Genomic DNA, 21,130 nt, shown 5'->3' with positions numbered 1-21,130 from the left:
TCCTTTAACCTCACATTTTGAGTTGGTAGTGAAACAAATTAAAAGCCTACAATTACGTAACATGATGTGACGCATAGAATGTCGGCAATTTGTAGGTCGGGGGCTAGGACTTATGTAACGTTTAGGTTAACGTATTACGTATCCTGACTCAGCAAACACATGTTATGTAACAGACTTGAGTTTGTTTAAGGAGAGTTATTGTGTCGTACTCGTACAGTTACAGTCAAACGTTAGGTAACGAAACTTGTTTGATTACCTTTTGAACAATGTGTACATTGCGTTAATTTTTGACAAAGTTGTTACATAAGAAAGTAATTTAAATTTACTCACAGGTCAGTTTGTAGTTTGTACGTAGTGAAGACGTAACGAGCAATAGTGTAATACACCGATACATTGTTTTGTGAAAGGAAGGGGAATGTTATTATTTGATTATTTTGATTAGTTTTTGGTATGATGTGTTTATTTTTTTATTGTTGGTTGGGTGCAAAACATAACTTCAAAAAGTATCTTGAAATGGTATAATGATTTTACATGTAGTTATTGTATTCTTTTGTACACAATTACACATGTGTGGTGAAAAACAGCTAACAGTTTTAAGTAAAAGTTTTATTTGTAAATGAATACCAGATATAAACAATAATATATTGTGTTCGTAAAAATAACAAGCTTTTTATTTGGTTTAACTATAATATAATATAGCTAAAAATTAGCTATATAATTATGTATAGATAATGTTTGGTCTGGTGTAAATATGCAGTTAGTCAAGTGTGCAAACTGCAAACTAACAGTGTGACTGTGATTGACTTCTCGCTTTGTGCAAAATGTACATAATCTTTTCGTTTCTAACATAAATTATAGAAGCAATAGCACTTAACACTTCTGAAATATTAAATTGTGCTCACTCAATTTGCACAGGTGTGTTTTGTTATGTTACAAGATCTTGTGGTTGGCAATCATGAGTAAGCAAAATGATGTTGTGCCTATGCATGTTCGAAATGACAGCCCAGATAATTTGTCGAATATATCGCTGGATATTGAATCCAGTGAGAAGTTAAAGGGGCCCAATGCTGTTATGTCTTTCCACAATATCAACTATAATGTCAATGTGAAAAGTGGATGTTGCAAGTCTAACCCAAAGCAGGTGTTGAATAATGTCAGGTATGTTTCCATTCTATTGTATAAATCTAGTATGTGTAAAATATTGCAATGCACAAAAACTTAATTTCTTTTGCAGTGGAGTAATGAAGCCTGGATTGAATGCAATTATGGGTCCAACTGGAAGTGGAAAGTCATCGTAAGTGATATTGCTGTGTTTATTTAGACAATCAGCAAAAGTTTAATCACAAACAATCAAATAAAAAATAACTATGATCATGACAAACAAAACGATTGGGGTAAGAATAAAAAAAAACTTTATGCAACAAATATACATATACATAAATGTATACATTTCAGCTACAACACCACCCCATTTCTAGGATATTATCTTTGTGTGGTGAATTGTTTAGGATTCTTTGCAGAAATGTTTTGTATTTGAATGCCAATAAAATATAGGATCAAATTAAATATAGCAACTAAATATTAATTTCTGATTTAGTGATAGTATATAATTGGTGTGTGTAAGGTCATTTAAATGGTAATTTGGTATGTGTATGATCATTTTAAGGTTATTTAGATACTGTGCATAAAGTGGAAACTATTTTAATTGAAATATGACCAATTTTTAGGTGATGATTGGGTGACACATGTGTCATGTTTAGCAGTTCACAAATCAGTTCACAAATAATATAACTAACTTAATAGCTTCGCACATGTCACTATGTTAATTTTACACTGTTATTACCAATTTGTTTTTTAGGCTGTTGGACATACTTGCTGGAAGAAAAGATCCTAATGGCTTGTCTGGATTAGTTTTGGTTGATGGGAGACCTCTGCCTTCGAATTTTAAGCGCATAAGTGGATATGTTGTGCAGGTAATTTGTTTACTAATGATTCTTGTCATGATTTCTAAAGTATACTTCTTTAGTTGCCTTACTGGTTTAATGACATAATGATAATAACATGAAAACAATTTTTGCAGCATGATATCGTACTTGGTACTTTGAGTGTCCGAGAAAACCTATGGTTTTCTGCCAACCTTCGTTTACCACGCTCAATCTCGCACAACGTAAAAAGCAAACGGATTGATGAGGTTTTGTTTGATCTTGGTCTTACTGGTTGCGCTGACACTAAGGTACTGAAAATTTGTTTATACTTTCACAATCAATTTTAACACACTTGTTTTATAACTTGTGTTTTATAAAGGCCTATGTGTTTCTGCTTGTAGAATTTCCAAATACAATTGTCTTGTAAAGGGCAAAAAAACTAGGGGCGTTAATTGAATACAACGGACAGTACTATATAAAAGGCATACATCCACCGTAATTGTACTGAAGGTACATGTTAAAGACATTATAAAGTACATAGTGCAATTTAAATATGAGGGACTTTTTAGTTAACATGTTGAAATTAGATTAAGGTCGATGCTATTGCCTGGAGCGAATTAAATGCGTGTTGGTGCTTTCCAAGTTTTATGACCAGTAATACCGATCAGCGTTTTGCAGAATGGTCATGAAATGCACGTTTTGGACACAACGATTGGTGCATGTACTATCTGTATTAGTGTTTAGTAATGTTTCATATGCAGTTTTCACTCAACACGTTAACCTACGATGACCTCTTGCTCCCTTGTCAACATGTTTGTTTTTACTAGAATTGTGTACCAAGTGATCGGTACACAAAAGGTTGACTTACACACGCCCAATATTAATTGCACATACTGACAAATAAAAAAAAACAGTTTCCTCAACTGTCATCAAAATTAATCATTCTTTGCATAGGAACTCGTTAAGCACTTATCGTGTCATTAATAATCGCCTCGTGATATATACGTGAAAAAAAAACTTTTTTTGTTTTGTAGATCGGCAATGAGATGATCCGAGGCGTGTCAGGTGGTGAAAAGAAACGAGCATCGATTGGCATGGAACTTATCACTTCACCGTCCGTTCTCTTCCTCGATGAACCAACTACGGGTCTTGACGCTTCCACCGCAAATGCTGTCATGGTGTTGCTTAAAAGGTACAAAGATTGAGCAAACGTTGTGCTTGGTAATCGTCGGTGCCTGGGTTAGCCACAAAGCGATTTCGATCAACTGCAGGTGTTGACTTGGCCGTTCCCCTTTTCGCTTTAAATTCGATTGCTTTGTTGTTTATCATGCTGTTAAACTAAAATAGAACCAGACTTCAAGCGGTGAACCGCCAGCTTCTTATATGCAATCTTTATGAAACGCGTTTAAAAGAGCCTTACTTGTATACACACATGTGTAGAGTTGTTTGTGAGACGTAGGATAGCGAATGTGAAGAAAAACGTTCATACAACAGAAGTTGTGTTCAAGGGCTGCGACCCACGGGCCACATATGTTGCCGACCACATTTTTTTATTAACAATATTTTTTGGGGATAATTTTTGGAGGGTAATAATAAGGGGGTAATATTGCCGTGCACTATAATTTTGTCTTTTGTATTCAGATTAGCTAACCGAGGTCGTACAATCATTCTTTCCATCCATCAACCTCGTTATTCCATCTTTCGTCTCTTTGACTCACTCACGCTCCTTTCACTCGGACATTTAGTGTATCACGGACCTTACGACAAAGCATTGCCATACTTCGAAAGCATAGGTTAGTAAATAGGTTGCCATGTTGGCATTTATGCAAATGGTGGTTTTGTATTAAATGCCAGTCGCGGAACTTCGGTTTCAGTTTCACGTTTTTTTACTTACGTCACCATTTTTTGTGTGCGTACAAAAATATTGATATTTCAAAAAAATGTCGAACTGTACTGCACAGTTAAAAAAGATTTGTGTCTGAAATGTTATGGACGACATCGTGTGTTTGCGCCTCTATTGAACTTGCTGTAAGAAAGTTGAAACCCATATATTCATTTCATAAGACATATGCCTCGTTTTATTTTGTAGGGTACCAGTGTGAAGAACACAACAACCCAGCAGATTTCTTCCTTGACGTCATCAACGGCGATTCCACAGCGCTCGCCAGAGCTAACCATGGCAGCAACGCAGGTATACCATCGGATGTTGACCTTGCTACCAAATATTAGCCAGACGTGGTCACGTTGCCGAGCATTGTAACACTAACTGACATGCCGTGAAAGTTCACTGGTTAATCATACACCAATATTTAATTGATGGATGTTTACAATTTTTCTCCAATAAAGAGCAATGCAAACAATGACCAAGCACCAATTTTTTCTTTCACGTCACGTAACCCTTGCAACTCTGATTGTAGTTTCCCCATTTTGTTTTTTATTTCTAAACAAATAATCGACACTAACATGACTTGGGCAATAAGTTTGGTAGCCTTGATGTGAAGTGGTAGCCTTGTGAAAATTTCTCTAAACTACTCGATTTAAGGCAATTTGTGAGTATGTGGGAGTAATCGTTTTCCCGGTTTGCTGTTTGTTGTGTGTTTATCGTCATGTTTCTACCAATCGGGAAACATATGCATTGTGAAAAACCAGACATGATACTAGCACACAAAACATCGTTTGTTCACTTTTAGTAGTCCCTGTATTGAAAACAACCACGGCAAGCAGCGGTAAGGTTTGCTCGCAACGGTTTTGTTGTATCTCACATTGTGCGTTTGCATGAAAAACCTACGTTGGTGTTTTGGTTTGCATTTCGGTGCTGAATAAAGTTTTTGTTTTCTTATTTTAACACTGCCTGCTCCGGTTTGAATTTTTTATGTTTGTGTATTTTTCTTTTACAACAAGGATTTAAATCTTTCTTTTACTTTACAGCTTTCATTATGTTTGGTTTGTTTACCCTAAATTACATAATTTTATTAAAAGTTTGATTGAAGCAAATTTTCCATGCACTTTTAAGCAATTCTGCAGCATTGTTTTCCGACACATGAGTGGAATTGTGAATGAAACATTCCCAAAAACATTTTGCTTATGTGGAGTGGAATTGCGCATGTTTATTCTTTCAAAAAAAATTAACCTGAATTAAACTATTCACCCAGTTTCGAAGAACGAATTTGCTAAAAAATTGTTAACGTACGCCAAAGATTTGTTTGTCGTTATTATTCGATTAGAAGTTGATGAGATCACAGAGGCACAAGCGACAAGTTTAGCTGAGCAACTTGCCGAGAAATTCTCAAGCTGCGACATCCAGTCTTCCACTGAAACCGAACTTGCTACCATTCTTAAACAAAGTCAAGGTATGGAAAAGGCAGAATTTAGTCGCGAGAGTCACATGGCCAGAGCCAAAGGTTACTTTCGGTCACATAACCTTGACTTGCATTTTTTAGGCAACGATGGAACAAAAATTTCAGGCCACGACACCAAGACGTACGCAACACCATTCTGGTACCAGTTTGGCATACTTGCACGTAGAGCTTTCAAGAACGTGATACGAAACCCGTTTGCGTCAATTGGAAATGTAAGAGAATATTGTTGTTAATGTAACAAGTAATCTGAAGCAACATTTTTTTAGCTGTAGTACCTAATCTAATGAAAACTAAAAATCGCATTAAAAAGACACATTTCTTTTAAACGTTACGATAGCAAAATAACAATTTAATGTAACAGAACGTTTATCCAGACATGTATAGGATTGTTATATGCCCTGAATAAACACGTCGAAACGTTTACAGCTTGTCCTAAATCTCATCGTGGGGGTCGTTTTCGGTCTCCTATATTACCAAGTTGACAATTCTGCAACCACTGGCACGCAGAACAGGTAATGGAGCATGATGTAACTTTAGACAATGACATTACAATATGCGAACGTTGTAATCTAATCTTTCCTCACCGAGTCCGAAACATAGTGCAACAGTTCACCAACACACCTTTGTACTCTTTCGTCTGGTCTGGAGTCTACAGTACATACCCCACTGTGGCTAAAAAGTGCATAGCAATTAAGATACCCTTTCTTTTCATTGGGTTATATTCCCCAAATTTCGTGATTTTTACACATTTGTGTGTTTGTATGTGAACCATCCAGCTAGATGTAGGTAAAAGTTATACATTGTAAAGTAATGGTTTGTGTGTAAATATCATAAAATGTCGTAAATGGTTGGTAATGGTAAATAACTAAATATCATTAATGATAGGAACACTGGAGGACGCCTTAAAACTAGCATAATCTAAAACAAACTTGGAAGATTGAATATAGTGAACAAATTTTATATCATACTTTTAACAACACTGATTATGGCAGTACACACTTTTTCAATGTCTTACTCAAGCTAAACTATGTTGCTGGCTGTGTACAGAAATCAAAGCTTGTTGCAGTTTCAATTTCATCTATTTTCTATTTAGGTTTGGCGTGCTGTTTTTCATTGCCACCAATCTGCTGTTTTCATCGATCAGCGCCATAGAGGTTTTTGTGAAAGAGAAAGACATTTTTATGTGAGTGCAACGTCACAGGTTGTTTGCCTGATAACTGTATGTGTTTCAAAGTTTATCTTGCTTTATCCGTTAGCGTTTGTATGAAATCTTTGTAAGTTTGTAACTTGTGTTGCAACACACCACATGCCGCAAACCAACTGCAATTAACAACGTACTGGTTTTTATACACAAACTCCCTCAGACATTTAGCAGCAGCCTTTACCCTCTGCGAAATGCAGTGGTTTTTGACTTAACAGTAGGTTGTAATGACTTTTACTATGTTTGGTAGTGGCACATAACTTTTTCGCAATTGCTTGTCGCATAACAGTTCTTACTTTCGGTTCACAGACACGAGTACGTATCCGGTTATTACAAAGTCATCTCGTATTTTCTCTCAAAACTCGTTGCCGACCTAATTCCCATGAGGACCATCGCTCCCATCATATTCTGTTCTGTCACCTACTGGATGGTCGGTAAGTATAAACTACTGCGGTTTTACGTTTTACTCCTTCTAAACTGTAAACTAATATGAAATTTGTGTGTTTACTGAAAAGACATAAACAAAGATTACAATAAGTTTGGTAATTTACTTTCAGAAAGAGTTGATGTACTTTACCAAGAGTTCTGGTTATGGTATAAAACTGTAAAACTTTTTTATTGTTAGGTCTTAAAGCGGAACCTGCGTCTTTCTTCATATTCGTGTTGTTTGTTTTGCTCACGGGATACGCTGCCGTGTCAATAGCTCTCTTCTACTCCGCTACATTTAGCACATTTGCTGTCGCAAGTATCTTCATCTCACTCACGTTCGTCTTTTCAATAGTAAGTGTTTTCGCTTATTGTTTACGATTCCTATTATTTGGCTTGAATACCTCGGCGTTAATTATTTACCCACAGGGTGTAATTTACAGTTATATTTACATGAAACGTTTGTAGTTAATCGTGCAGCGACTACGGCACAAATATACGTAAAAAACGACATGCTTTATCATTCAAACGTTTGGGTAAATGCTCATGCCATCAGTGATATGACTATGAGGCTTACATAAACGCTCGAGTCACATACAACACAAGATCAATTAAAAGGTGCACAGCAGTAACAAAAAGTTGTAGCTCGGTGTAAAACACCTGCTTGTGTGGGAAGTAGGGTTGTCTACCAACCTCTAAAGTACAACAAAATAATTCACATTAGCAAGATATTACGCCAGTATACATCAACAAGCATTTAAAAAATAATATAGTTTGATCAATAAATTTTGTATCTTTTTACGTATATTTAGGCCGTTATGTTCGTCATTAAACTTGTGTAACAGACTTTTTTATTTGTTTTGTGTTTGAACTGAATCTTGACAGATATTGTGTACATATATACATTGCAAAATACACAACTGAACTAGGTGTAGACCTTGAACCCGACAACAGAATTGCAATGCCTGTCGCCTCCATTTGGCGTACAAATAAATCGCAAGGACTTAAAAAAACAGAGGCCTAGTTAAGTTCAGAATCTAGGAGGCATTTTCTAGGCTGTTATACAGTAAATAAGTAACCCTTATTATGTTTTTCAGCTCTTTGCAGGTCTCCTTCTTAACGTTGAATCAGTTCTTCCGTGGTTGGCATGGATTGAATATATTAGTGTTGCGCAGTATGCTTATTCGGTGAGTATTTCTGGATCAGACTAAAAAACAAAATCTTGCTGCAAAAACCATTTCCTCCAGCTCATTGTGTGGTATAAATAACACGCGTGTACGCAGTCAGCAGGGTATTTAACAGACACTAATCTGACCAATAATGACCGTCGATCGGTAATTGATTATGGCCCAAAATATTGCGCTCACCAATTCCACATTGGTTATGGTCTACAGTTTTTTTTGGACTAAATAAGCACTAGCGATTACACAATGAACGTTTGCTGTATTATTTTACTTTTGGGAAACTTTGTTCTATTTGCACTGGCATTGCCTTCGTCCTGAATCAAGATTGAATAACAACTTGTTTTATGTTTGTCTTCTTTTTTGTGAATAAAAACGTAATCTAGTATTTCCATTTCGCATGTACAAGTCTTTGTGTAAACTTGTAATCGTGACAAAACTGAGCTTATTATTGTCATGCTGAATTGTATTCATTTTTTACAGGGTCTGTGCGTGAACGAGTTCCGGTTTCAGACCTTCCAGCAATGCGGGTCGCTTAATGACACCGCATTTACATCGTCGATTCTTCAGTTTGCTAGTGCTCCGGACCTCAACCTTACCAACAATGCCGATGGCGTCACCGCGTGGTAGGAATAAAACTCACTAAAACTCAAATAGTTAAAGCTTTGTTTGAAAACTTTTTGCGAACTTGTATCGTGGTGAAGGCAAATAAGTCCGCTTTAGACAGATACTTTTGCGACCAATAAGATATCATACGAGCATTTGGTGACAAAACATCAGCAATATATGTTAATGTAGCCAAGCAAAGATATTTTTGGGACTTTTTCGAGGATGAAAAGCCGGGGCTCACAATATATTTTTGGTGCCACAACTAGGCATAACAAGTCTTGTCACCCGCTGCACTGATGAAACCTTGCAGGTCGAAACAGTGTGTAGCTAACCTTGTGATTTAGTACACATTGCTTTACCCAAGGAGTAAGCACAATCTTTACAAGTTGTAAAAAAACTGTCGGTTTTTATTTCATCTTCATCCCAAACCTGATTCGAATATTTTTACTTGGTTACAGTTACCAGATATCTGGCGAGGAATTTTTGGTTCAACGTCTTGGCTACCCTGACACGAATATCACTGACTGGGATCTGTGGCTTAACGTTGTCGCACTCGGCTGTATTACACTGGGAATGTTTACGCTCACGTACATACAACTTGTCCGCACTAAAGTGTACACTTAATCGCAAAAGCTGTGCTCACGAACCTTACTCGTACTTATTTTATATCCGTACATCTGTGTAGAAACATTTAGTGGGAGATAAGCCACATTAGTTTTTTGTCATCATTTTTAATAAGTACTTTGTTAGTTATAGTTTACGTTACCAGGTTCTTCGTAGCACATTTCGGACCTCCCGCATGCCACATACTCTATCGTATTATTTTATCGCCAACATTTGTATTCGTTTACTAATTTATATTTTCCATTTCCTGTCAACCACCACTAGTGATCCAAATCCAGGTGGACCAGGTTTTCACCAAAAAAGGCAACGCGCCAGCAAACGTACTCGAAAATCTGGTTTGTTAATACTGTGTACATCAAGCTGTGCTTTTTGATATAGCGAGGTGTTTATTCGAGGTACAACGTAATAGAATAACACAATGAGCGAATACGACGCATAAGACGAGAGTCAGAGAAAGAAGGCAATCTGTCCGGTTCGCTGTAGTATGAAGGCACACGATAACGGAAGTGAGAGAGACCGCTACAAGACCATTAAATTGCCTCAAATAAGAACTAATCGCCATAGCCGTAACATCTTGTCAGCTTATGCAACCATTACTTCTTGAGCTGTATTAATTTCTTAATTATGTTGTACATTTCCGAGATGTTTTGTCGTTGTGTTGTTTAGCAGAAAGTTGGAGTTACTGCGGACTTGTTTCACGCCGATGTAAAGCGAATTCAGCAAATTTTGTGCAGTTAAGCACTGTAAAAAAATATATTTTGAAGACTCGTTTTGTTTTCGTCCAAATATGGCTAAATCTTGTACTATAGTTGTCTGCATATTTTGTTTTTGTTACAGCTTTACGAAAACTATATTTGAATGTAACACGCCATAACATAAATGTGCCTACCTGCTTACTGATCCAAAGTTAATATTTTGATGTTTGGTTAGTCGTTACTTACTTAACTTTGCATGCACTGAATGATACAAGCAAAGGCAATTACTATTTGAAATGCATGTGCTTAAACTTTTTGTGGCCAGTGTTGCAAATGCCGGTTTTTGGTGTACCAAGTTTGTACATTTGAGAGTTTTTTTTCTGGTTTCATCACTTACGCAATACTGCGCGATCGAGTTCGAGTCAATTAAAGTCGATGCATTTTTATGGATTTATGGTTTGAACGGCCACGGCAAACGCGGCATGTCTCCAACTCTTTAAGAAAATTGAACAGTCAGATACTCCAGAAAAAAAAAGTAGTTTGGGCACTGTCAAGCTTTGTAAACGCAGCGCAACTAAATTAACGACGTCGAATTGAAAACAGTATTTTATTTAAATATAATAATTTCCATGTAATTAAAAATCTTTTGGTTGAACAAAGAACAGAAATAGGACATAGATCATGTATATCTTTTAATTGAAAATAAATATTTAATAACCTCTCCCCTTGTGCGTGCAATTAAGTTTGCTTTACAGCACATTAAGCTTTGAAAACAAAGGCCAATAAATATTTGGTACTAAACAACGATTTAAAAAATATATATTTCCATGTAAATCTAATTGCTTGTGTTTCATTCGTATATAAATTCGATGTCGGTGTCTCCAAGTATTTCCTTCACTTTGTGATCAATCAATTCCGATTGCGCAACTGTTAAGTGGTTCTTCCAGTCTCCAATTTCACCTAGAACCCACAAAAGTAGCGATGTGACTTTAAATCAAGGAAGATCTATCAATTTAAATAACCTTTTCTAAACAAGTTGTATCCGTCTCGCTTTTTGTTCTCTGGGTTTTCCGACTCTTTCTTCATCGATGTGAATGAGGTCTTCTCGACAACATTACTTAACTCTTCATCTGTCAATGGCTTTCCAATGAACTCCGCTATCTTGTTTATTTCCTTTCGTGGGTTCTGGGGAAAAATGTGTTCTTACACAACAGTATGTAGAATGTATTTGTAACATCATAATTCGGTTCGAACTGAGAACCAACTTTTTTCATTTCTTCGTACACGAGAAACAGAACGTTTTCATCGTTTTTGTGTTTATACCATTCCTTCAGACACTCCAGATACCCTTCACCTTTTCTGGCAAAAGCTGGCTGCTCTCCTGCGATAAACATATATAGTGTATAACAGTGGTCGGCAACCGCCGGGCCGCGGCCCGGTGCCGGTCCGCGAACAGTTCCTTACCGGGCCATAGACTTTTTTAGGTTAAATGCTTTGGAAAATTTTGCCCATTTATCCTTGGGATGATACACCAATTTAGGCGTTTTCATTGCTGAATGTTTGTAGTTTTTTTAAGACCCGTCCGCGAAAAAAATTAAGTTTAAAAAACGGTCCACAGTACAAAAAAGGTTGCCGATCCCTGGTGTATAAGAGATCAGCTTTCAAAACCAGTGAAACAGGAACCCATTATTTTCTTTACCTGCCAAGTAAACGTCATAAAACTCTTTTTCATCGTCAGGAATTAACGGCTTCCAATATTCGCTCTTTATGAATGGAAAACCTTGGGTGAAATATCTCCAAGATACAGCTTGGTCTTTGGGATTTCTCATCACGTAGATGACCTGAAAGATAGAAGCTGGGTATAACCATACACTAATAAACTTTCTGAATGAAAAAAAATAAGTCTGGACTCCAAAAATACAATTTCGCCATTAGCCTACCTTGGCATCATTGTCTTTAAATTTCTTCATGTTAACAAGGTGTTCGGGAAGGTGAGTGCCAAAAACTTGACGTGGGAATGGAACTTTCTTCCATACGTCATATTTGCAAACTAAAAACATATAACTGACTTCATCGTGAACTTTGAGAATGCAAATTGCGACGTGTCTTGGTTAAACTCCCGAAAGTAGCCTACTATTTACGCTTCCACAGTTTATATAACTTAGGTTGAATTTCTCAAACAAAATTGTTTTTTTATGAACTTTCTCGACACAAACTGGAAGTTGTTTGTGTCACAATTTTTGGCTTCTGCTATCTTACCAGGGCCTAACTCAAGGTAGTGAAAGAAAAACTGAAGAGTGAGATACTTTTCCAAATCCTCTGGATTGTTTCCGTATAAAATGTGATGAACAATCGATAAAACCCAAGTCGTTCCTAAAAAATAAGTCTTTGGTTAGATGGGAAAACCGTCCGTTCGAACTATCTGTTACATCATAATTGCCAGTAAATGTTGATTTCTATTACTCCCGCCTTCCATTGACTTTGAGATAGATTATAATTTATTGCTTCATGTGACATTACAACTGACTGTACCAGGGTGGCGGTTTTCTTGTCAAATCGTTTTTTTTAATTAATTTGCAGTTTCAGGGCGGGTTGGATAAAGGCACTTTTTTTCAATGTATTTAAACTGTGTTGGCTACCGTTCGCTGTTAACAAAATATTTGAGGCTATTTTGTTTTTTTTTGTGGCGACGGTTGGCACTAAAAACAGGATGTGTTCACTGAACGTTCCTTTATGATGTCCTTGTGTATCAGTGATGTACCTATACCTGGTTAGGTTTACCGAATTGACTTGTCCGAATCAGCGATTTTCACGATGATTCGTTGTCGGCCGAATAGTTTGCTGCGATTCGGTCGAAACCGAATGTTAAACTTTAATTTTGTCAAACCTAAAATTTGGCACATCACCCCCTTTTTTACCTGTTTTAGGGTAAGTTGATACCAATATATCACCCTCTTTGATTTCCATTTGGTCGTAGGCAAACTTTGCAGATTCTGGTTCAAATCCCGGAGGAAGTCGATAACCGTCTACTTCTTTTGGCAGTGCATGTTCATTCCAGCATTGTTTGAATTCTTTTAGGTATTTCATTGCCAGTGGAAGACATTCCTTTGGCATAAAATCAATTGCTCGCCTAAACATTGGATCTATTTTATCATCCATCCTGACAAATTTGTGCCGTACGACGCCTAAAATCGAATTTGAGATGAACCTGTTTAAAGTAAATGGTCTTGCATAATACCTAAATTCATTTGCTAGGTTTAATTGCTTTCTGTAATGCACCAAGCACTAAATCTTTTTCTGCTTTAACTTATATTTTACCAGGAATAAACGTCATGTAATAATTTTACTTGTGCATGTAAACTTCAATCAAAACTAACTTAAATTGTTATCAGAGAAAACAAATGCTTCCAACATTATTATAGGCAGAAGTTAATGTTACACAGCTTGAACGCAGCAGCACAACACAACTCGGCCGGTATGTTACCAACAAATTCAAATATTTGTCTACATGACGCAGCAGAACCTGCGTTCATGAAAACAGCAATTGCTTCGATCCGGTATAATCTCATTGAAAATAGGTCCTAGCTGGACCTATTTCTTATCATGTTCAATTTATTTACCAAACCGTAGTTAAAATGAAACTCGTCCTTAGCTTTGTTCTTGTAGGAAGAAACACATGGGTCACCACAGAAACTATTGGTTTGCTAGGTAACTCTTGATATTGCAGGTTCGCGTGGAATCGTATTTTTGCGTCCTGTATGGGTAAAACAAACGACACGACACACAATCAATTTACAATCTGCAATAACGTAAACATTTTCGACAAAGCGTGTTAGTACAACTTCTTGCAGAATGTAAACTTTTTTCGCCAACTATAACGTGTGATTACAAATGACGTTTGGTTCTGGGTTGCTATATACTTACGGCACGTTTGTTAAAAAACCAAATATTAGGAAAACATTTCTTTTCGTAAAACATTGGCGTTACTTGGTTAGATGAACCAATTTAATTACCAAGGCGATACCATTCCTTTCAAAATGTACAGGTTTATTGCTGTTTGTAAAACACAGTTTTAGAGTGAAAAGATATTTGTGTGTTCTCATTCGTATATGAATTGGATGTCGGTGTCTCCGAGTATTTCCTTTACTTTGCGATCAATTAATTCCGATTGCGCAACTGTTAAGTGGTTCTTCCAGTCTCCAATTTGACCTTTAAAAATAAAACTGTTGTAACTTTTATTCCAATATGCCAAACAAAGCAACCTTTTCTAAAGAATTGAGCTCCTTCGTTATTGTCTGGCGCTGTTTTTTCCGACTCTTTTTTCATCGATGCGAATGAGGTTTTCTCTACAACATTATTCAATTGTTCATCTGATAAAGGCTTTCCAATAAAGTCTGCTATCTTCTTGATTTCGTTATGTGGGTTCTGAAATTTAAACAATTAAGCAGTTTCAACTCAAGGTGGCGATAAACAGAATGTTCCTGGCAAGAAATAAATAGTGTTTTTCTTGCCTAAAAACATCTGGTTTAAGATATATCGAACCTTTTTCATTTCTTCATAGACGAGGAACAGAACGTTTTCGTCGTTTTTGTGTTTATACCATTCTTTGATACACTCTAGATATCCTTTACACTTTTTGGCAAATGCGTGTTGATTTCCTAACACAAGACCACACTGGGTTAGGAAATTTAGTCAGGCATTACAACCAAGCAACACTCTTTGGATTTTTCCCTTGTACCTGCCAAGTAAACGTCATAAAACTCCTTTTCATCTTCAGGAAAAAACGGCTTCCAAAATTCGCTCTTCGTGTAGGCAAAATTTTTGACAAAATGTCTCCACGAAACAGCTTGATCTTTGGGATTTCTTATCACGTAGATAAGCTGCCAAACAGGTAAAATAACTGATATAATAGTCGATAAAATTAAACGCAACAGATTAGATAATTTTTAAAAAATTCAAGAAATCGGTTCGGTCAAGGTCGTAGTAAAAAAATGTTAAATTAGGAACCCAAAACTTACCTTAGCACCGTTGGCTTTAAATTTCTTCATGTTAACCAATGGTTCGGGAAGGTGAGTCGCGAATACTTGACGAGGAAATGAAAGCTTCTTCCACACGTCGTATTTGCAAACTACATAAGTTTTACACGCTTTTTGTGGTGATATTGTTTTAATATTACTTTAAAACAGGGCGAATACTCAAATTACCTTTTTCGTAGTACGTGTGTTATACGCATTCATGTCGAGCATGCGTTAAACAATACGTTTGGGTTTTGGACTTATTTAGTGTTGTCTCAACATAGATTTTGTATCAAAAGAGATTTTTTAAACACAAGGGGGTTAACTTTTTAGGAGCAAAGTGTCTAACTCTAAAATATCATGTCGTGTTTTTATGACATGTATAAGTGTCTCACCAGCACCAAACTCAAGGTAGTGAAAGAAAAATTGGAGGGTGGAATATTTCTCCAGATCCGTTGGATTGTCCCCATATAAAATCTGATGAACAATTCCTACAACCCAAGTAGTGCCTGAAAACAGTTTTGGTCAAATACACAAATGAAGGGTTTGCTGAATGTTAAAAAAAGCTTGACAGTAAAACCGACGATGTAGACTATTTTGTTTTCTGACAAAACAAACAATGAAAAACGTATCATTCTTATTGATTTTATCGACGGAAAAGTATAAAGAAAAAAATCAAGTAAAAAAATACTTTTTGGTTAATACATATTTAGGGGGCGGTGAGATATTAAAATTAGAGTCAAAAAGTTTAAGAATCCCTGCTGGAGTCAATCTGAAGTGCTTTCATCGAACATTGGGTCATTTTTTTTCTCTAGAAGCGTTTGGAAAAATGTACCTGCCTACCTGTTTTGGGATAGGTTGCTATCAATATGTCGTCCTCGTTAATTTCTATTTGGTCGTAAGCAACCTTTGCTGAATCTGGTTCAAATCCAGGCGGAAATAGGTAACCGTCAACTTCCTTCGGCAATGCGCCTTCGCCAAATAATATTTTAAATTGTTTCAAGTATTCCATTGCCTTTGGAACACATTCTTTAGGCATGAAATTTAGGGCTCGTTCGAACCTTGCATCCATTTTATCCGTTTTAATATATGGTTGAAGTACAGCGCCTAATAAAGGAAATAAAAGTAAGATTATTAATAAAAAAATTAAATTCTGTGGGGCTGTTAATTTCATTGCCTGTATTTTTTCATAGACCTCTCATAATCTACGCCTAAAATCACTTCAAAAAAGGTTAACTAAAACTCACTAAGAGTGTTTCTTTACACAGAAAAAACAGTATTACGGTTTAAAGATCTGCGTGATTGTGTCCTGTACAAATATTTTACTAGCCTACATACGTTGGGTTTAACCAAATAAGAATCTTATCTTACCAGTTAAAAAAAATGAATACGTGTTTAATGGATTTGCGATTGATTGAAGTTGCGCCATTTCTTGGAAAACTATTAGACTACATCTGAAACATGCAACTATTTCCAACTGTTTCATTTCAAGTATTGTACCTCAACCAACCTTTCCTGAAAATGTTGGCTGTATTTCTACAGGCTCAGTACTACCAAGCCAAATGTGTACGTCGTAACTGGATGCGACACTGTGTTGATGACTTTTTTCGTGTGCGAGAAGCGTGTTCGCCGCGAGGTGCCCTTAGGCTGTGACGGGGCTCAAACCTGTAACTGACCGGACAACAACAAGAAAGTGACCAAACGCTTGACCTAAATCTTAGGTGAAACGGTTTTAGATTTGCGTCTCCGTTTTATATCGGTAAAAAGGCCTGTATATAATTGGGGGGTTAAACGAGAAATGCACATTAAAAACAAATTGATACATTCGTGTTACTGAGCTGGCGAGGAGAAACGGAAATCACGTGGTACTAATCAGCAAACAGGGTATGACATGCAGAAAAGTAAGCGTTTAGATGTGAGTTTTGGTCGCCTGCACGTTTCTTGCCAAATTGTCTGACCAGCAACCGAGTAGTGATTATTGTATCTTGCGTTGTTTACCATATTTTGTCAGGTATGTTTTACGCTTTGTGGCCTCATAGATATCACCATCCTCTGCTACCAATTTTGTGTTTGGGGGGGAAGATCTCTGTCTATGATGTTTCAGATATCACACCATTTTTGTTTTGATCTTATTCTTAGTTTCTTATTCGAATAGAACGGATAAAAAAGAGATTACTTGTTAAAACAAAAAAGTTTTAGCACTTGCGATGCACAATAGGGAAACGGAAACCTTTCTTTTCAAATACAATTTCAATTTTCAAGAAAAAAAATCCCCTCTATTTAGAAAAACAAGATTGCGATACAGTCGATAAGAGATTACTGTTCAAGGAACTTAAATCATCAAATTTAACATTCGCTTTACTTCGTTCTTAACGGCTTAATTTTATCAATTAAATTACCACGGAGATATGAATATTCTTTCTAAAATATAAAGTTGTATAACGTGTAAAACTCAGTTGTAGAGTTTAATGATATCTGCGTTTTCATTCGTATATGAATTCGATGTCGGTGTCTCCAAGTATTTCCTTCACTTTTCGATCAATCAATTCCGATTGCGCAACTGTTAAGTGGTTCTTCCAGTCTCCAATTTGACCTTTGAACACAAACTGTTGTAAATTTTATTTCATTTTTGTCCAACAAAACAACCTTTTCTGAAGAAGTCAGCTCCTTTTTCCGACTCTTTTTTCATCGATGAGAATGAGGTTTTCTCTACAACATTATTCAATTGTTCATCTGTTAAAGACTTTCCAATAAAGTCTGCTATCTTCTTGATTTCTATATGTGGGTTCTGAAAAATTTTGGGTAGCTACTAACACCATAACGCAAATGACAACCAAAGTCGATTTGGTTATATCTCCAAAAATGCTTACGGTTAGGGCTATTAGGGTCGGGGTAAGGTATTAGCACTTAAAATTCAATAAAACTAACCCAAAACATTACTTACTAATGTAAAAATTTTAAAAACTTATTTCCGAACCCAACCCATTTATAGCCGCTAAATAAAAAATTCAGCTCTTTACGCCCTCTAATCGACTTTGGTTGTCATTTGCGTTATGGTGTTAGTAGCTCTACCAAAATTTTGTTGTTTCAAATGAAGTAAGTCAGACACAAGGGTGCAATAAACAGAATGTTTTAAGCAAGAAAAAACACTTTGAAAAACTATTGAACCTTCAAACCTTCTTCATTTCTTCATAGACGAGGAACAGAACGTTTTCGTCGTTTTTGTGTTTATACCATTCTTTGATACACTCTAGATATCCTTCACCCTTTTTGGCAAATGCGTATTGATTTCCTAAGACAAGACCACATTGGGTTAGGCTTACAAATCTGGTCCACCCTCACCATCAAGCAACACTCTTTGGATATTTTACTTTGTATACCTGCCAAGTAAACGTCATAAAATTCTTTTTCATCTTCAGGAAGTAACGGCTTCCAAAACTCGCTCTTGGCAAAAGCAAAACCTTTGGCAAAATGTCTCCAAGATACAGCTTGATCTTTGGGATTTCTTATCACGTAGATAAGCTGCCAAAAAGCAAAAAAAAAACAGTTACATTTACCAAAGATTGGAGAATATTTGAAGCAGATTAGGAAATATTTGAAAAAAAAACATAACCAAGTTCAAAGTAAAATTAATAATACGATAAATCTGTTATGTTCGGTCTGTCAAGGTCCCGTACAGTAAAAAAAACGATGTTGTGCTTTAACGTATCATAAGAAACACACAAATTACCTTAGCACCGTTGGCTTTGAATTTCTTCATGTTAACCAGTGGTTCGGGAAGGTGAGTGGCGAATACTTGACGAGGGAATGAAATCTTCTTGAACACTTCATATTTGCACACTACATAAGATTCATAAATGTCGGCGGTAACATTGGTTTCATATAGTATTATTCACAGTACACGGAAAACACAAGTTTCATTTCATATATCGCACGAATTTTATTGTAATATCCTTACTTAGGGTTTCGGGCTTGTTTTTTTTTGTTTTTTTTAAATAGAGGGGCTAACTTGAAAGTGCCATAAAGACCTTTCCGTGCTGTAAAGATTGATGTGTAAGCGTCTTACCAGCACCAAACTCCAGGTAGTGAAAGCAAAATTGAAGAGCGGAATATTTCTCCAGATCCGCTGGATTGTCCCCATATAAAATTTGATGAACGATCGATACAACCCAAGTTGTTCCTGAAAAAAGGTATTTTGTCCAAAAAGGAAAAGATTACCTCGAACTAATGGGTTTTTTTCTGATCCATATCAACCATATTAAAATTGTTGCCTGGTGTTAAATTAAGAAACATTGACTTATTGGATAATGTCAAAACTGGAGTCATTGTTTTCCTTGAAAGCGTTTAGAAAAAATGTACCTGCTTTTAGACCTACCTGTTTTGGGGTAAGATGCTATCAATATGTCACTCTCGTTAATTTCCATTTGGTCGTAAGCAACCTTTGCAGAATCTGGCTCAAATCCAGGGAGAAGTCGGTAACCATTCATTTCCTTCGGCATTGCGTCTTCACCAAAAAATATTTTAAACTGTTTCAGGTATTCCATTGCCATTGGAACACATTCTTTAGGCATGAAATTTAGCGCTCGCCCGAATTTGGCCTCCATTTTTTCTGTCTTAACAGAATATTGAAGTACAGCACCTAACGAGGACATAAAAGTAAGATTATTGATTAACTGTTAAATTTAATTTCTGTAGGACTGTTACTTTTTTCACCTGAATCTCTTCGCAGACCTCTTATAAGCAATCGCTTAATGGTGCGATCACTTTACAAAACTCAAGTGAAACTAAAACTGGCTCACAGTCTTAAAAAGTGCCAGAGAAAGCCTGCTGATTTACAGCAGTACACTTCAATGGTCTGCGTGCTGAGTAACTGTTCAAATATTTGACAAGCCAACAAGCGTTAAGTTAAATTTTTATTTCTTACCAATTCAATAGATATTGTTTAATGGATGTGCGCTTGGTTGAGAAAATATTGCGCCATTTCTTGACAAACTATTATAGACTACATCTCAAACATGCGACCATTTCTTACTGTTCGATTTTCAAGCTTCAACCATATACCACTAAAAACTTGACCTATTTACTTAGCTCGTTAACTAAGTTTGTACCTCAACCAATCATTCCTAAACACTTCAAACCGAACGTTTATGCACAATTAAGCGCGTATAAATTCATTTTTTACGAAACCGAAGTACTTTTTCGCATCTTCAACCAAGTCGAAATGTTGGCTGCTTTTGTGCAGGCTAACCTGCTTAGCCTAATCATTAGGCTAATGCCCTAATGTGTCCTTCTTTGCTTGACGCGACACGGCGTTGGTGTGTTTTTTTTTCCTGTGAGAGAAGCGTGTCAAAGGTGACCCTAAGGCCAGCGCTTCACAAAATTTCTTGCTCTGCGAGCCCATTTTAGAAAAGGAATCTCTATGTGACCCCTTGATATAGCCTATACACGTGAATGATGTTTGTGCAATAAATTTACGCATGTTTACCATTTATTGTAACGCATAAAGTTTCGCGACCGCAAATTAATTTCGCGACACACAGCTTGAGAAACCCTATCTTAGGCTGTGACCGGGCTTAAATTTAACTGACTTGCCAACATCAAGAAAGTGTCCAAATGCTTGAACAAAATCATTGAACAAACAACTTTTTTAGTTTTCGTCTTGTCTGACCAGCAACCGAGTATTTATTGTATCTGGAGTTGGTTGCCAAATTTTGTTAGGTATGTTTTACGCTTAGTGTACCTCTAGATATGTTTTTGCGGGAAGATTTAGGTCCACGATGTTTCAGATATCAGACCTTTTTTCTTGTTCTTAGTTTCTTATTCAAAGAGAATGGATAAGAAAAGAGATTAATTGAAAGTTTAAATAGCGAAGTTTCAGTACTTGCGATGCACAAATACGAAAACGAAAAACACTTCTTGTCAAGTACAATTTTCAAGAAAAACGTCTCTACTCAGAAGAATAATTGCCAGCATACAGTCGATTAGAGCTTTCTGTTTAACCCTTTAACTGCTGAATTCTTTTTGACGAAAATTATGGTTTAGACATGCTCTTGCTCTTTAAGGTTTTATGCAAAATCGATAGAAGATAGGCAAAA

General features: G+C 36.4%; 3 protein-coding genes across 4 annotated transcripts; 1 reads left to right on the top strand and 2 right to left on the bottom strand.

The window, feature by feature from the left end:
• Window positions 1-896: 896 nt before the first annotated feature.
• On the top strand, window positions 897-10,466 carry LOC145222831 (broad substrate specificity ATP-binding cassette transporter ABCG2-like). 2 transcript variants are annotated; one of them, XM_080089048.1, is made up of 17 exons: window positions 897-1,158; window positions 1,235-1,294; window positions 1,859-1,973; window positions 2,081-2,233; window positions 2,960-3,117; window positions 3,567-3,718; window positions 4,015-4,116; window positions 4,616-4,651; window positions 5,150-5,275; window positions 5,366-5,496; window positions 5,711-5,796; window positions 6,378-6,467; window positions 6,795-6,919; window positions 7,111-7,265; window positions 8,009-8,098; window positions 8,576-8,718; window positions 9,160-10,466. In XM_080089048.1, the coding sequence occupies exons 1-17, from the start codon at window positions 956-958 to the stop codon at window positions 9,323-9,325; spliced, it is 2,091 nt and encodes a 696-aa protein (XP_079945174.1). In that variant the 5' UTR covers window positions 897-955; the 3' UTR covers window positions 9,326-10,466. The 2 variants fall into 2 exon arrangements, with proteins under 2 accessions (XP_079945174.1, XP_079945175.1); XM_080089049.1 differs by lacking the exon at window positions 4,616-4,651.
• Window positions 10,467-10,613: 147 nt separating this feature from the next.
• LOC145223538 (uncharacterized) lies at window positions 10,614-19,919 on the bottom strand. Its single transcript, XM_080089947.1, has 15 exons — window positions 19,749-19,919; window positions 19,411-19,674; window positions 19,102-19,215; window positions 18,766-18,875; window positions 18,416-18,557; window positions 18,212-18,327; window positions 17,682-17,823; window positions 17,522-17,628; window positions 12,939-13,305; window positions 12,280-12,393; window positions 11,961-12,070; window positions 11,720-11,861; window positions 11,286-11,401; window positions 11,043-11,205; window positions 10,614-10,980 (listed from the first exon to the last, which is right to left on the bottom strand). The coding sequence occupies exons 2-15, from the start codon at window positions 19,637-19,639 to the stop codon at window positions 10,871-10,873; spliced, it is 2,082 nt and encodes a 693-aa protein (XP_079946073.1). The 5' UTR covers window positions 19,640-19,674; window positions 19,749-19,919; the 3' UTR covers window positions 10,614-10,870.
• LOC145222832 (amine sulfotransferase-like) lies at window positions 13,717-16,479 on the bottom strand. Its single transcript, XM_080089050.1, has 8 exons — window positions 16,407-16,479; window positions 15,879-16,142; window positions 15,431-15,544; window positions 15,039-15,148; window positions 14,759-14,900; window positions 14,563-14,678; window positions 14,283-14,445; window positions 13,717-14,229 (listed from the first exon to the last, which is right to left on the bottom strand). The coding sequence occupies exons 1-8, from the start codon at window positions 16,462-16,464 to the stop codon at window positions 14,120-14,122; spliced, it is 1,077 nt and encodes a 358-aa protein (XP_079945176.1). The 5' UTR covers window positions 16,465-16,479; the 3' UTR covers window positions 13,717-14,119.
• Window positions 19,920-21,130: the final 1,211 nt, after the last annotated feature.

The sequence above is a fragment of the Phallusia mammillata genome, chromosome 4 (assembly GCF_965637545.1).
Source record: "Phallusia mammillata chromosome 4, kaPhaMamm4.hap1.1, whole genome shotgun sequence".
NCBI lineage: Eukaryota > Metazoa > Chordata > Ascidiacea > Phlebobranchia > Ascidiidae > Phallusia > Phallusia mammillata.
The sequence above is the reverse complement of the archived record's forward strand: the minus strand, read 5'-3'. Positions and strand labels throughout refer to the sequence as shown.